Below are 16,290 nucleotides of genomic sequence, written 5' to 3' on the forward strand. Positions count from 1 at the left end.
ATGATAGGTACAGGCTTGCTTTTCTAATGTAGCACTCTCAGTAAAACACGTTAGGATTGATGCAAGCTCTGTAAACAAAGGGAGATACGCCTGCAAATCCAATTATTATTGCAATCAAATCCCAGGTTAAATTCACAACAGAGCATTACTATTTAGCGTTTGATACATGCTGTAATCAATAGCTGTATATGTTGCCATAGCCTGGGGATAGATCTTGTTTTGGACTTTATTACACCACTGAATATCCATGCCTATCAAAAGGAATCAATGCCTCTTATTTTACCCAGCACAAGGTTATTTAAACATTACTGGCCCACTCCGACTGGGTATATAAAGCACTGGCTGATGGGTAGCACTGGCAGTTTAGCTACATACAGCAGTAGTCACAGCTTGCACTCTAAGAACCCCTGACAGCTTCATTGCCCTGTGACTAATGAGTTTGCCTGAAGGCTGTTCTAAACAAGGTGCACTGGAGTTTTTCTGGCCTGTGTTATTTAGATTAGGGAGACTCATTAGAAATATGGTTTTGGAGCAATATATTACACTGGGGTTTCATTGCAGCTCTATAATATCACTGTCGATATGGCTACTGAGGAATGTGCCCAGTTCACTTTCATAAAAATAAATCACTGATCAGAATTAAAAAAATTATATATCCTTATCTACAATTTATTTTTGGGGTAACAAAAAGGGGACATATTCTTGTGTTCTCCACATTTGCGTTTATATATATCACTGGAAGCTGCCATATAGTTTTCCCTGCCAGAAGCATTCACCAAAGAACAGAAAAGAAGGACTAATCTAACAATGATACTCCCTTGAGGGCCACTCAATTCCAAAGTAATTACATGGTCAAATGAAGCAAGAATTCTGTCTTTGGCCACTGAAAGATGCAGTTTTGCTACCAGGGAGCAGTTTGGAAGTCAGAATACAAGAGGAATAGTAAAGGGCTTGAATGTGGTCTTTTCCCAATATTCTGAATTGGTCTTCTTTTTGATCCAAGGACCAATCGGATCAGCCCATAGCTGGGGACATAGCCAAACAAGCAGACAATTTATATTTTATGTATAACTTCTGCTATAAAGGACCAATGATAGTACCTTTGATTTTGAACCTTGCTGATACTTCTTCTCCCCCCTCCCATTTATTAAAGAGTTAAGGTCCCCATACACGGACCGATCCGCTCGCTTGACGATGTCAGGCGGATCTTCTCCTGATATCCCCACCTACGGGTGGGCGATATCGGGAGAATCCAGGATAATTCGATCGTTTGGCCCTGGGGCCAAACGATCGAATTATAACGATGGATATAGGAAAAGACGGTCCAGGGACCGCATTAACGAGCCGATGCGGTCCCCAATCCAACTACATTTTTTAACCTGCCCGATCGAGATCTGGCCGATTTCGGGCCAGATATCGGTCAAGCAGGCCCATCGGTAGTGCCCATACATGGGCTGATTAGCTGCCGAATTGGTCTAAGGGACAGCTAGAATTGACCCGTGTATGGGGACCTATTATGAGCCTAATTATCATCTTTCTTGCAGATAAAAAGGAGATCAATAACTGCTCCCACAATTGCTCTGAACAACCAAGGAGGCAGAATCAAGTATAAAAGGACAGTTGCCTCTAGTCTAATTGAATGGGAACAGTAAAGAGGGTGCATAGTTCAGAGTTTATGTGGAATATGGGTATATACTGCCCACCGGAAACAGAAAAGAAAAAAGCTGAATATAATGTAATCGGTGCTGTAGTTTTTGTTATATGGTGAAGCTCCTCTTCACTATTGGCTGTTCTGATTGTTTTGGCTATCTGCCTAAATGAGCAGAAATAAGAAAGGCGCCCGTACTAAGTACAGGCAAGTAGGCAGCCCCTCAGGGTGTAACTTACAGTGTTGCTGTTAACAGGAAGAATAGCACCCAAAAGTTCCAACTGTATTCTAAAAGCTAAATCTGTGCCCAAACTGGGCTAACAGCAATATATTACTACCCTACCAATTACATTGTATCTTTGTTTATAGTTGAAGCTTTTTAAGACTGGCGATACAGAGCTTAGTCAGTAAACAGCCATAGGAACACTTGGGAACCATTTGGTTTAAATGAGGAATTTAATATGTGTTTCCTGTTAGAATGTTCTTGTCCCATTATACATTCTCTGCAATGAGCATTTTTTATAACATATTAATAGCCTTAGGTTTTTATGTGTCGCTCTCTTTAGACAGGTGGAATTCTGAACTGAAAAAGACCAGGGACGGGTAACTTACTCCCTTATTTCCTTAACAATAGGGTTAGAAAGCTTGAACTGAATTTATGTACGTTTTTCTTAAAGGGGTTGTTCACCTTTGACTTAACTTTTAGTATAATAGAAAGTAATATTCTGAGGCAATTTGCACTTGGTCTTCATTTTTTATATGTGGTATTTTAATTAGTATACTTTTGGTTCAGCAACTCTCCAGTTTGGCATTTTAGAAGCTATCTGGTTACTAGGGTCCAAATTACCTTAGCAACGAGGGAGCCTGAATATAAAGATAAGTCATAAACTAGTAAATAACAATAACACTGCAATTGTAGTAAGACAGGGGCCTCTAGTCTGATGGTTATCTGGCTTCACGGAGCAAGTTTTTTGGCTGCAGGGGTCAGTGGCCCCCACTTGGAACCTGTAAAGTGTGAAGGCGGCAAATAATTAAAAAAATGATAAGAAATAAATAAAGACCAACTGAAAAGATGTTTAGAACAGGCCATTCTATAGCATAGTAAAAGTTAACCTAAAGGTAAACCACACCTTTAACCCTATTAGTTACAATTGTATTTCAAATTATTATCTTCCTACAGCTAGCAAGGGACCTTGGTACAGGGCTGATAATTAAATTCCGATGTTAATTGCACTGGTTTCTGAGCTGCCACGTAGCTACTGTTTGTATTAATTACTAATCAGCCTTATATTGTGACATTTATAGTCTACATATACAGTATATTGTGCATCGGTCCCTAAGAAGATGGGAACCTATTGGCAGCATCTTCAGAGGCACAGATCTTCCCTTCAAAAAAGGGTTTCAAGGAGCTGGATAAGTACCGGTAAGTGAAGGAATACAGGGTTATGGGCAATTGCTCTTAGTACAAGTTGATCCAGGGACTGGTCCAATTGCCATCCAAATTAGAGAGGCTTCAGAAAGGTTTTTTGTCTTCCTCTTGATCAAATAGCAGTTAGGTAGGTTATGTATATAGGCTTATAAGGTTGAGCTTGATGGAAGTGTCTTTTGTTCAACCTTACTTACTTTGTTACTATGCTGTGGTTGCCCTGGGCTTGTACAGAAGCACAAAACATAATGAACATTTCTGCCTTACTTCTTTACTTAGGCTTTCATTTTCCTTTAAAGCTTTTGTATCTTATTTAGTCCAAAGCCACCATTGCTGACACAGGTGCTGCTAGAGCCTACAATAACATTCTTGACAACTCTGTGCTTTCTACTTTGTAGCAACAGATTGAAGAAGGGTAATAACTTTGTATAGAAAGGATGGTCCATGCAGAATTGGTAAGCAAAAATGAGAAACCCAACTTGCCTGCATACAGCCCTGACCTTCACCCAACTCAACCCCTGAGAGATGAATTTGAATGTCAACTGCAAGCCAGACCTGAGCCCCAACATCAGCAACTAACCTCTTATGTATAAATGGAAACAAATCCCACAATGTTCCAACGCCTAGTAGAAAGTATTCCCCAGAGTAGGTATATCTAACAGCAGAGAGAGAACCAATTTCACATACTATTCCCCATACAGTCTATGTGAGTGCCACCAGGAATTGATTGCAAGTCTCGCTCTCAATGTGTTATCAGTGAAGTAATAAACTAGTGCCATTGTGCTTCCACCAATGACAAGCTTTACAAGTGCCTGCTGACAGCACAAAACAGGCGTGATCATGATTTAAAAAGATCAGAATACAATGGACTTGACGTTCTACAGAGATGTGGGTTTATACATTGAAACTTTACTTATGAAGGGGAATAAGTTTTTCCAGCCTATGTGCCCTGCACTATGAACTGGAATAAATGCTTGATGCCATCTGGTAGCAGATGTAGCTCTAAAGGTGGCAAGCAGCTTTGGCAAGTATTTAGATGAAAGCAGATTACAGAAAGGAAAAAGATTGCCCCACGCTCTACATCTATCTCATAATCACACATCTTATTGCATACAGTTTTATTTTTTTTCAAGCATTATGACAAAATCTCTTTAGAGGGTCGGGGAAGAAGCCTTCCAATCCGGCTGCTAAAAGAGAGAAGAAAAAAAAAAAGAAGGCTTCAAAGACACAGGAAATCTGTTTATTTTGTAAAATAAAACCTCCCGCTGAAGGAAAAAGCTGCGTGTTCCCCCTGTTCCTCCGGCCCATCTTCCCTTTTAGACAGCATATTAATTTCTAAGTCAATAACAGTGGCTTTCATTAGTGTATTGAATAGCAGAATCAATAGTATTTACCCTCCTTAACAACAGACTCCTCTGGCAGAAAGCGAAGCACTTGAGCCCTGGCAGTTCATGAAGTCAGAATAGGGCACAAGAGACCAACAAAGCTGTTACAGAAAGCATAACATTATAACCAGAGCAGTCAGACAGACAGACACCAGGTTAAGCGTTTTATACTTCTATGATTTGGCAAACTGAGACAGAAAAAGGGATCAAAACTTAGCATGAAAGGCCTGGTATTTTTAATTGCCATATTATTTTATCATAGAACGCTAATCGCAGCAGAACTGCTTTGTAAACTCCGCCACGACAAATAATGTAAAATTCAGCAAGCACCAAGCTTAAACACTGGGAAGGAATCTCAGCTACAAAGGGTTTCCCCTGCTGAATAGCGAGATGCACAGACAGCTGCAGTTAATGTACACCGCCGTTATCTGCAGAAACAATACTGTAAAGGGCATTGGCAGAGATTATTCCAGCCTATCAGCCGGAGCTTCCACTGGAAAGTGGAAAAGCATGATATTTACCCATCGCATTCTTTCCCAGCAATTTCCAACAGAAAAAGCCTGGACAACAAGACATTGCTTTCTTATCAGGGGTTGCATAAGGCAACCTGCGAAATGGCGCTTAGGCAGGTCAGTTTGCCTTTAAATCAGATTTCCATTACCAGGCAACGATGAGGCTTTAGGCACAAAACATTACACATTTATTTATCTCAGACGTGTTACAATAAAAGGCAACATTTAAGGAGATTCTAGTTAAAAATGTGGTTAATAAAAATGAGCCTTAAATAATTGAGCAGCTTTGTAATAACGTCGTAGGCATAATGGGATGAGACATGTTCGGCAATAGATGTGATAAAGTTTTAGCACTGGGCACTAATTTAGAAGGCATGACTAAGTAGGCAGTGGGGGGTGTATGGGGACTTCGGTATGTTGGATAAGCAGGGCAAGGCATGCCATCCTTCTCTTGGGACAAAGCTGTCACAGTTGCCACATGTCCCCGCCAATTCCAGTGCAAATTGGAGGTTGGAAGGATTAGAAATAAAAAAGGTGGGTTACACTAACACAAAGACTGATGGCTGCTTTTCAACCTATAATTTGTCAGTCTAACAGAGTGGCGTGTATGAGTGTGCGGCGTGCGCTTCTCAGCAAGGTCAGAACAGGAGACTTCCCAGCAAGGCACCAGCCGGAGGAGGAAAAGGGTGGAGGGAAACCCTCTCACTGCCTCCAAATAAAATTAAAAAAGCTATGGATGCTGTTTCAAGAGCACAAGCAGCTAAGAGGGATGCCGGGAGTTTGCGAAAGTGCAGATTCGACCTCAGACTCAGCTCTGTGAACTGCAGAGAAGAAGAAAGGAGAAATTCTCCTCTGAACATCAGACATACTCTTCCATAGAACACTCTGTTCAAAGCTCATCTCGATCAGATAGACAAAGATTATATTTACTCCGTCGCACTTCAAAGCCTTGTCACATGTGCCAACGTATATTGGATCCGTTATTAGGGAAAAGCACTTAGCCTTTTAGCGACTGTCCCACCACTGCCACATTTATCATTTTCATTTATATTAACTTTGCAAATGCATGCCCAGAAAGCCAAAGTTCCATAACAAAGGGCACAGAATACAATGCATTTCTCCTAGGGGCAAATTATAGCAGCAATATCATTACTGTTTGCAATGAAGGACAATGCTGTGAACAAAAGAAAATCAAAATGATAAGATACTAGCTCCCTCTCATGCCAGAGCATGTAATTAATATGGCAAATAGTAAGTCTGGGGAAACCAGAATACGTTTGGAGTTGTCATAAACAAACATCTAAAAACATATACTTTGCCTTGATTCTCTTTTATGGGAATATTTTATTTGTAATGACTTGATGATGAGACATGGCTGGCGGGTAACAGAGCAGCAAGTAGGAGACGTCATAGAGCTTTCCTTGCTCAAGGTTAATGCCTTCACTACTTACATTGTAATTTAGTGTGTAACCAGGCTTGCCTACTGTGCTAGTATAATGGCTTTGGAATATACAGGTACTTGTGCCATTTATATGGCACAGTAGTCAGTGGCTAAAATGTGTAAATGTATTTTGTAGAAGAATTTTCAATGCACTTTAGATTGCAAACTTTTGGAAACAGGGCCCTTAGAGCATATTTTTATTGCAACCCTTGTTTGTAAAATCAACTTAAAGTTGAAGGTATGAAAATGGCAGTATGCATATCACCTAGCAAAAGCCATAAAGGCGCTAATAAAGGCACCAGCCTCAGGTCTCACTGACTTGGGAATGCACTGAACCATTTATTTGCATGCTGTCTGAGTGCATTCTCACATAGGCCACTGGCAGTGAGCAGCATGTACACACACCACCACCAGGTTCTACAGATTCATGCCCTTTGCTCTTATTTTAGGGAACTTCTGCCTTGTTCACACAGTCCTGACAATCTTGTTGTTCCTTGCTTAAATCAAAAGGGACCTTTTCCTCATGTATTTAAACTTAACTAGAACCATGAACCAACAGGTAACATTATATTTTGCTTGGTAGCAAGGGCAACTAAACCTGTTTAGTGGTGTCTAGTTTGTACAAGAGAACCCAAACCATCAACCTTTCATTGGATCAACACTTAAAAAATATATATTAAAGGAGAAGTAAAGGTTAAACTATAGGTTGGTGCCAATGCGTTGGATATCCCCTAGGGAGTGAAACAGCTAGTGGCTCAGGGCAGTGCACACTTCCCATAAAAATAACACTGGCCTAGGTTACTTTCTTGAAGAATGCCATACTGAATTCACATTACCAAAATGTTTAGGTGCATACACAGTATAGTACTTTTGGTGAGTTTATTATACTTTGCATTCACCTGCCTAGTGCAAATGAATTTCCATATTGGCTACAGACATTATTATTGCTATACAAACAGCTGAAAAATGTACAGTAGTATAGAAAGGCTGTCCTAGCCTATACTCACTGTTGCTTTTTTTTTTTTTTTGCCCTATTTAACTTGAATTACTGCCCCCAGGGCTATACTGCAGCTAATTTATATAAACCATCTAGTTATTTCCAAAGAAAAAACAATTCTTGCAAAGTAACAGCACATTATATTTATACGCATGTCAAACTCTTTCATTTTTGGTGTTAACCCAAGATTTTGACAAGCCCTACCATACTGATCAAAAGATATAATAGAGACAGGCTTGGACTGGGATTTAAAGTAGGCCCCGGCTTTTAAAGTACACATAGACCCAAACAGGCATCTTACAGCAGCACCACTGGCATTTGCCAGAATACAGATTGCCAGTCTGGGCCTGAATACAGAGCATGCTATTGAATATAAATATCGTATTTCCCCTATACACCCTGCTGTAAGGAATAATTTGGCCTCTGATGAAAGACCCTTGCATGGGGCTGAAACACACTGAGTTAGCGCTTACGTTTGGATTAAAACCATTTTAGGATTTGAGAGTTCTTTGCAACATATCCCTAGGACTAACACACGGCAAAAGACCATTTTTTGAGGCAGCAAATGTACCAATTTGTTACTGTTTTCTACATCTTAATGAAAACGGTGGGTGACATTTGGAAAGCTGTTTCAGTTGTAAATTCTGTGCCGCCAAGGAAGGCCAGGGGAAAAAAAGCTAAATGACGGTAGTACAGACTTGGATTCTTTAGAACACTGATTTCTGTAGCAGATAAGTTATCCAAAGGAAGAAGACATGCAGTGAATATAATGAAGCCCTCACTGGGGCAGCACAGAGCTCCTAATGCATCCCACCAGCAGAATTACAGTTTTCTAGGCAAATTCTAAATCCTTCCTGCTTTCCAAGGGCTCTGCACATGTCAATAAAAGCATGCAAAAATGCTGTCTCAGCTCTTTAAAACCAGTGAAAGTCAAGAATCCTATCTGAGCAAAGCAAATGGTAATAATGCCTGGGAAATATCAGCATTTCTCACCTTATTCCACCAAGAAAATATTAATTGCTCTCCAGTAGAAACAGGGTTATACAAAGGCAAACACACATGCAAAATTAAACTTTTTCTTTTAATTTTGTTTAGGGGATAAAAGGAAACCCCTTTCTTTGCATTATAACTACAGCGATTAATTCAGTCATTGAGAAAAGAAAAAAAAAATAGCAAAGTAGTTTAAGTGTAGGAGAAGCAGTAAATGTACAAACGGCAAACTTTGGCAATTACACACTGTCAAGAAAAGGGGAGAGTAAGAAAGCAAAATATTAATTTAAATGAAAAATAAAGCAAAGCTTTGTAGTTGGCCAGATTTCCCCAGGGGGCAGAGAGTCAATGCTTATCAGAGCTCCTCAGAAGAGAGAATTTTGATTAATATCAGGGCCATCTGACTCAGTCTATTAAACCCCGAAGGAAAGTCTTCAGATAGAAAAGATAGGTCTTTGATTAATAATTCTTCCATATTGTCATTCCAAGCGTTAGCAAACAGTATGGCACATCCATCCGGCTGATGCAGAAACTTGCAGAGGAGGTTGGGAGCCCCAGGTCTTTTACAGGAAGACAGGGAGTCCCCAAACAATATACTACTCATGGCACCTAAAGCCAAAAGAAAGGAAGCCTTCCTTAAAGGTAACTACATACTTGCACAAAAGGAAGGGCACTCACAAATTATGCATTCAAAATTAAAATGAAGCAAACAAATGTCCAATCCAGTTCTTCCATTACCTCCTCTGCATCTGGGATACATACAGAATTAAACAGTAAGCAATGACAAATGCAAATGACCACCCCCCCTTGGGGATTCTGCTGGGGGCCTTTTCTCATCCATGAGAGCAGTAGAGAACGCTTTGCTTTGTTGATGAGAGTTTTAAGGAAAGCAGAATGAAAAGAATGTATGCTTATATCTATTCCGGCTCACTTGGTCTAGCTGGACACTCTGGGGAGCAAGTGCTAATGGTTATATCATTTTGAAGATGATGCAGTTTAAGCTTCAGTGCTTTAGTATTGGTCCATCCATGAAACATTTTATTTTCGTTCCCATATCTTTTAAGTGATTTATCACGGTCTTTATGGCAAATCAGACACCTTGAGCTGCCATTTTCCTAATGTTCATAATCAGCCTTCTAGAGTATTCTTTGTGGTCAACGGGCTTCACATCCATTGCTGTGGCCTTTATACGAGATTCATCCTTTTAAACAAAAATACACTGGTTAAAGACTAAAAATGAAGACATTTAAAGACCAACTTAAAGCTTTACAAAAAAAAATAAGCTAGAAAACAAGGGTTCCTATCGGCTCATAACAAGGTCAGAGTAAAACAAACATTATACATTCAGCAATAGTTATAAGAATATCTGCAAAGATCGTTTTTCACTCTGTCTTAGCCTAATTAACCTTGAACATTTTCTTCTAGGTGTATCTAAAAGAGCAAATAGACATACTCCTCCAAATCTCCCCAGGTCACTGTTCTAGGCCACCATTACAATATGGTACGGTAACCAGCTTAAAGTTATAGCAGTCCCCCGACAGAGTCATGCCTCAATAGGTCACTGTGTGGAATAGAGTAAGGGTCATTTCCCTGCTGCTGCATCCCCACTAAACCCACTTTTTCCCAAGGGTTCTGCCTTGAGTCAAACACAACACAGCATTGTGCTCCTTTGATGTACCACAGTCGGTGTCAGTGTAGAGATAAAAGCTAACACACATCATGCCTCCACCTGTTTTTGCAGGAGGTGGAATCTGCTCCACCAATTTAATCTGAAATTTTACACAAGCAATACAGCAAGTCATCCAAAGAAGCAAAGTTCCTGGTTTCTTGCACTCTGCCAGCTCATGCGCTTTCTTCTGTTCAGACGGTTTAGTATCTGTCAAGCCTTGGAATATATTTACTGTCTCCAAAATTCCTGCTTGGATTAATAAACTTAGGAGACGTTAAGTACCTATTAACCTAATATCTTAAAACTTTAGCATATTCTGCATTATGCATGCTGAATAAAATGCAGTCTAGTACCTTCTGACTTCTTAATGTTGTACAATTTATTAATCAAATTTTATGATTCTTTAGAAATGTAATAAATACTCAAGGCCACTTTACACCCACATAGAATTCTGCCACTACCACACAGGAGTTAAATTAACTGAGCACATCCTTAGAAGGACAAGGAAAGTCTTAATAACTGGTCTCCAGTTGTTAAACATCCTTAAACGATTAGAACCACTAATCTCAGAGCCCAGGCTGGTTCCACTGTTGGCTTAAAAAATTCCCTGACCCAGGGAACTACTCTAGTAAGTAACATGCAACCATCTTGTTTCCCGCAAATATGTGCAGCAGAGCAGAGTTCAGTGTATAACTTCCAAATTTTCAAGGTGCAGAATATAAGGCATTTTGTTTATTTGCTAGATTTATTGTTGAGGTATGGAATTACCCAGATTTTTGTGGAACCTGGGGTTTTTTCAGATAAGGGGGATCACCTAACCTTAAGTCAACTAAAAAAAAGCATTTCAACATTAAACAAACTCAATAGTACTGTTCTGCCACAAATGTATGGAGTTTAAACAGTATCTTCTGCTTCTTGGTAACTAATTAGTATAGCATAGCAATAAGTATCAAAAACATTATTTGCTTAAAATGGACCATGATATAAGGCCTTCTCTCATGGTTCCTTCTTGTAATTTGCAGTTTTGTATACCTGTAGAAGCAAAGGCCATCAATACAATATATTGGGAAAGGGGTCTAAATCAAAGGATCAATATGTAAGCCTTTGGACTATTTCATTATTTTAGATAATTAAAAAATGCCAACATATTCCATAGAGACAAACAGAACATAATGGATATGAGAACACAGTTTATGAGAGCTTACAACCTTGCAGTTGAGGCATAATAGTACCTATGCAATTGTTTAGGTGCTTCCATGCATCCAACACAAAATGCTCTGACATTTCTTCCAGTATGTGGTTGCTGGTGAATCAGAAGACATGCTGTCTGTACTGCATTTTACCATAAGTTGCTGTCCTATGGTTACTCAAGCAAAGCATCATAAAGTGCAAAAACACAAAAATAAAATGAAGCCTCCAAAATGAGTGAGTGCAGCAAAGACCACTGAGGGAATGTTTGGTTATTACAAGTAAACTAAAAGGGAGTGAACAGTATAAGTAGAATATACTTACATTGTATGTCTCTAGCTTAACTCGAATCCTAAACGTGTAAGAACGGAAGTTGGCATTCTGAAACACCTCATCATAGGCTTGCTCGTTCTGCAAGTAGAGCAGAGAAATGTTTCCGTTAAAGGACATATCAGCCAGCAGAAAGCTCCCTCAGTCCGGGACCTAATTGCACCTTTAAACTTGTCAAAATAGCTCAGCAGTCATGAGAAAAAAAAAAAAAGTCCTTTCCTCTCTCCCCAGAAGGAATTTATTCAACAAAGAATGTGCTCGCTGTAAGTGTGGACACCCACAGACTACTTTTAAATGAAAAGCAGCAGAGAGCATTTTTTTTGCTGGAGAGATGAGGAAAAGCAGTTAGCATTCTGATAAATAGAGACAAAACCTTCAAGATGTGAAAAAGGCTTGTTAGAATCACTTATACTCAATAGCCTCTGCTTGCTTCTATAAACAGATATTCATGCTATAAACTGGGCTCTAGTCCTTACACAGCAACGGAACAAGGCATCTGTCTGGGTTTTTACACAAGATTGTTTATCAACAAATATGGTGGAGCAGTGAAGGTAACTTCAGAAACCTTTGCTTTCCCAACACAATTGCCTTTTAATCTGCATCTATCTACATACAGAGAAGGGTGACAAAAATAAAACCCCATCTGCATTCATCTTTTACATTTTAATAGCTGATTCAGCAAAATTTTAAATTCTAATAGGCGATTAAAAAAAGAAAAATCATAATGCATTAGACTCCTGTTACAATCAGAGTGCAGTGCCTTCTCTAAAGAAGACAAATTGCGAACAAGCCTTTCTATTGCAGACATGTTTATGTACTTTTAGTACAATGCATTAGAAAAGGCTCTGAATCCACCTTTGTACAGGTATGGGATCCCTTATCTGGAAATTGTTATCCAGAAAGCAGGAATTTCAGGAAGGCCATATTCCACAGAATCTATTTTGAGCACATAATTATAATGGCTTTGATTTTTTTTTTCTATAATATTAAAGCTCCAGGAAAGCATATTGCTGGCAAAACAATCCAATTGGGTTCATGTTTAAATGTTTTTTTAGTGGACTTAAAGGAATACTGTAAAATACAAAAGCTTCTCCAGCAGAATCCTGCATTAAAAATCTGTTTTTTAAAAAAATGCAAACAGATTTTTTTTTATTTAATTTTGAAATTTCACATGATGCTTGTCATATTTTTCATTTCCCAGGGCGCCGCAGCCATGTGACCTGCGCTCTGATAAACTTCAGTTACACTTTACTGCTGCGCTGCAAAAGTTGGAGTGATATCACCCTCCTCCCAGCAGCCGATCAGCAGAACAATGGGAAGGGAGCAAGATAGCAGCTCCCAGTAGGTATCAGAATAGCACTCAATAGTAAGAAATCCAAGTCTGGCTTGGGACTCCTCCAGTTACATGGGAGTAGGAGAAAGAATAGGTTATCTGAAAAGAGTTCTAATGTGTAGCGCCGGCTCCTCCTAAAAGCTCAGACTCAGACACAATGCACTGAGATGGCTACACACCAATATTACAACTAAAAAGAAATACATTTGTTGGTTTAAGAACACCATTTTAAATGGTAGAGTGAATTATTTTCTTTGCCATGACGACATTATCCCTTTAATGTATGAACCACAATTATAGACCCCTTTATCCAAAGTATTCTAGATAATAGATCCCATACTTGTAGCTGCGCAAATTGAAGTTTTAAGATGGAAAGGAATGCCCGTCCTGGCCATAAATATTGCACAGTACTAGGTTAGCAGAAGTTCATCATTTGACAGTGTTTACCCTTTATACTGTGGATAAGCCTCATGTCCCATAAACCCTAACAGGAAAACCTGAAGCCCTTCAGTTGGGGCTCAAATAAATCAGCTGAGGGGTTGTTGTGGTAGGACAGGATTTGCCAGAGAACATTATTTAGTACAAATCACTTTTGGTGGAACATCTACCTAACAGGCCTGAGTCCATACAGACACAGTGAAGAATTAGGTGCAGTTTGCATTACCCGATACAGATGTTCTAGAGGCTGCACCATAGAAAACTGCAGTGTTTTGAAAAATATAAAAAGGCGTTGTCCTCTGGATATGCTGAAAATGACAGGCAACAGTTGCTTAAATTGAGTTATGTTTTCCTTTTAACGGTGAAGACAAAGTGAAAAACTGCACACGCAATTAGTTGCAGAGACTAACACAGTTCTCTATGGTGGGAAAGTCGCTGCAATTAGTCGCCACAACAGACTTTTAAAAAAAAAAAAAGTCAAGGCGACTAATCGCCCCATGTGTCTTTGCCCTTAAAAGGTATAGTTTGGTATTACCCCTTTTAATCTACAGCTAAAGAGTACATGGATCAGAACGGTGTCTTTTTTAAATTAATCTTTAAATGAAATCATGATTTGCTTTCCTGCACACAGATTTTTATTTTTCCATGCTGATCTCTGTCTTCCCTGTGGTTATAGGCTAATATAAAATGGAGGCTGTTTTTGCAATGCTTCTAAAAGGTGTAATGTAAGGTAACACATTGCTTTATCCTTTAAATCCATTCTCACAACCATCTCCTGTTAGGCTCTAAAACCTCAGTTTTGCCATTAAGGGATAAATCTGCACATTCATGCTTAATCCACTAATATTTACAATTTTATATGTGGTTCTGCAATTTACCTTCTCCTTAAGTTCACCAAGATAAGTTGCATTCTGGCCCAGAATACTCTCTGCTGATTCTTGGAAGCAGGTAATCCACTGATTCTCCCCAAAGTCTGCGATGTTAGCCTGCAAAACGTATAACAATATAGGAATGTATATTTTTATTTATATAGCACTACTTATATGCACTACTTTAATACAACAAACAATGGGTCATTACAATAAAACATTAATACAAATTCTGATAATAAATACAGTTATGGTTGCATTAAGGATTCCATAGAGCTAAGTGTCAAAATTATAAGAGAATGGAGGTCCCTGCCCCACAGAGCTTACAATCTAAATGAGCATAGTAGCTTCAATCAATAACTTTGCCAGTGATGAGCAGCAACATATAGCAAGTGCCAGGCAGTAAGCCTCCATGACATTTTTAAGGGCTGGCATAGAGCACTTTAATAGCAGCTTACAGGAAAAGCATGTTTAAAGGGTTCATTGACATGGCATTGAATTTCAAGATAATTTGCTATGAACCTATTTTTAGTGGGTTTTGAAAAATTTGAATGCTTTGTTCTGCAGCTTCCAGGTTTGAACTTTCAATTGCTATCTTGCAGCTAGGCTTATGTTTTAATAGCAACCAGGCAGAAGTTTTAAAGTCAGAATGGCTGAATAAATGTGTGTGGGGAGGGAACTGAACCCTTGCTCTCCATGTGCTTTTGGTTGCAGTGAGCCATAACAAGCAGACAGCCTTGTTTGCCTAAATAACTAAAACTACTGCATTTTACATACTGAACTTACTGTAGAAGCCCAGTTTTTAGCAGCCTTCAAATTTGTCTATTTGACCTTCCCATCTTGGGATTTTATTATGTTGTCTTTTGCATGCCTGTGGCACTACACATGCTCAATGCTCTGGGCTGCTGATAATTTCCAATAACCCCTAAGCTTAGCTCATCAACACGAGCAGAAATGTTATAGTAGACTACGAAACAGAGCTGATTCTTCATGAAGATATAGTAACTGATAGTAGGCCAGAGCCTGTATATTAGCAGAAAAGATGGGTCGCTAATGAGGGATTCTTTGGAGGCAGATATTCACTGCTAAAGGTGCAGTAAAAAGCCCAAAACAAAGTATGAACTAAAAAATACAATAAAAAAATTAGATAACTGAAACATGTTCATGGCAGAGCTGCATCTTTAATAGGATGAGACTGCAACAGACATAACACACGTAACACATACATACGTAGCACTGCATTTAAAGCACCATTCACATCAGGCTAATAGAAAGCTGCACTTCTTTCTTACTACAGATTTGAGAAAGGCAAAAAGTTAACATTTTTACCAATAGACTGTTATTTTAGATTCCACAAGAATCAACTGGCATTTCAGATCATTAGAGATTTGAAGACATTAAACAGCTTGATTGTAAGCCGGCCCAGCTGCCGAGGGCTGATGACTATAACAAGCCTGAGAGAAGAAAGGACTGCTCTACCAGTAGGTCAGGGCCAACGAGCACTTGTATGGAACTGGTGATACTGCATGTTGGGAACTGGCAGCCTTTCACAGAAGCTACAATTATGTTACCACTCCAACATATAAATTCATTTCAGGTCTGCTTCTAAGGCAAGAGCCACTGATGCAGTAGGATTAGCCGGCTTCTGTGAGAAGACTTAATACAGGCCTTGCCCAAATCGCTAATCTCAGTTTGTAAGTGCAACTTATTTTCATTATGTTTAGTTTGTCTCTGCACTCAAAGCAATGCATGAAAACTCCATTAACAGGAATACTTCTTATAGCCTGATACTGCAACAACAAATTATAAAATAAAATTGTTGGAAATATATGACTGCCTCTGTGCCTTTGATAATTTAACAGCACAAACACAATATGGACAGCTGTACTAATATAGAGTGGATTCACTTTTTGTGGTATTTCTACAAGTACAAAGACTTCTCTGAGAAAAAACTTGGCAAGAGATTTGAGCTGTAGAATATTTTTTGGATAAATGACAAAGTGAGTGAGGAACATTTAACTGCATCATACACTAGTTATTATGTGCTGCAATTGATTTTTTACC

The 16,290-nt window shown here is 39.1% G+C and overlaps 1 protein-coding gene across 1 annotated transcript in view; it reads right to left on the reverse strand.

Moving 5' to 3' along the window:
* Nucleotides 1-8,476: 8,476 nt before the first annotated feature.
* The window catches only part of rpa1 (replication protein A1), a 37,065-nt gene continuing 29,251 nt past the window's right edge, over nucleotides 8,477-16,290 (reverse strand). The window contains exons 15-17 of the mRNA NM_001015732.1: nucleotides 14,236-14,343; nucleotides 11,581-11,667; nucleotides 8,477-9,600 (exon numbers count right to left, since the gene is read on the reverse strand). Of these exons, the coding sequence (NP_001015732.1) occupies nucleotides 9,490-9,600; nucleotides 11,581-11,667; nucleotides 14,236-14,343 (306 nt within the window). The 3' untranslated portion in view covers nucleotides 8,477-9,489. The remainder of the gene's footprint in view (nucleotides 9,601-11,580; nucleotides 11,668-14,235; nucleotides 14,344-16,290) is intronic.

The sequence above is a fragment of the Xenopus tropicalis genome, chromosome 2 (assembly GCF_000004195.4).
Source record: "Xenopus tropicalis strain Nigerian chromosome 2, UCB_Xtro_10.0, whole genome shotgun sequence".
Classification (NCBI taxonomy): Eukaryota; Metazoa; Chordata; class Amphibia; order Anura; family Pipidae; genus Xenopus; species Xenopus tropicalis.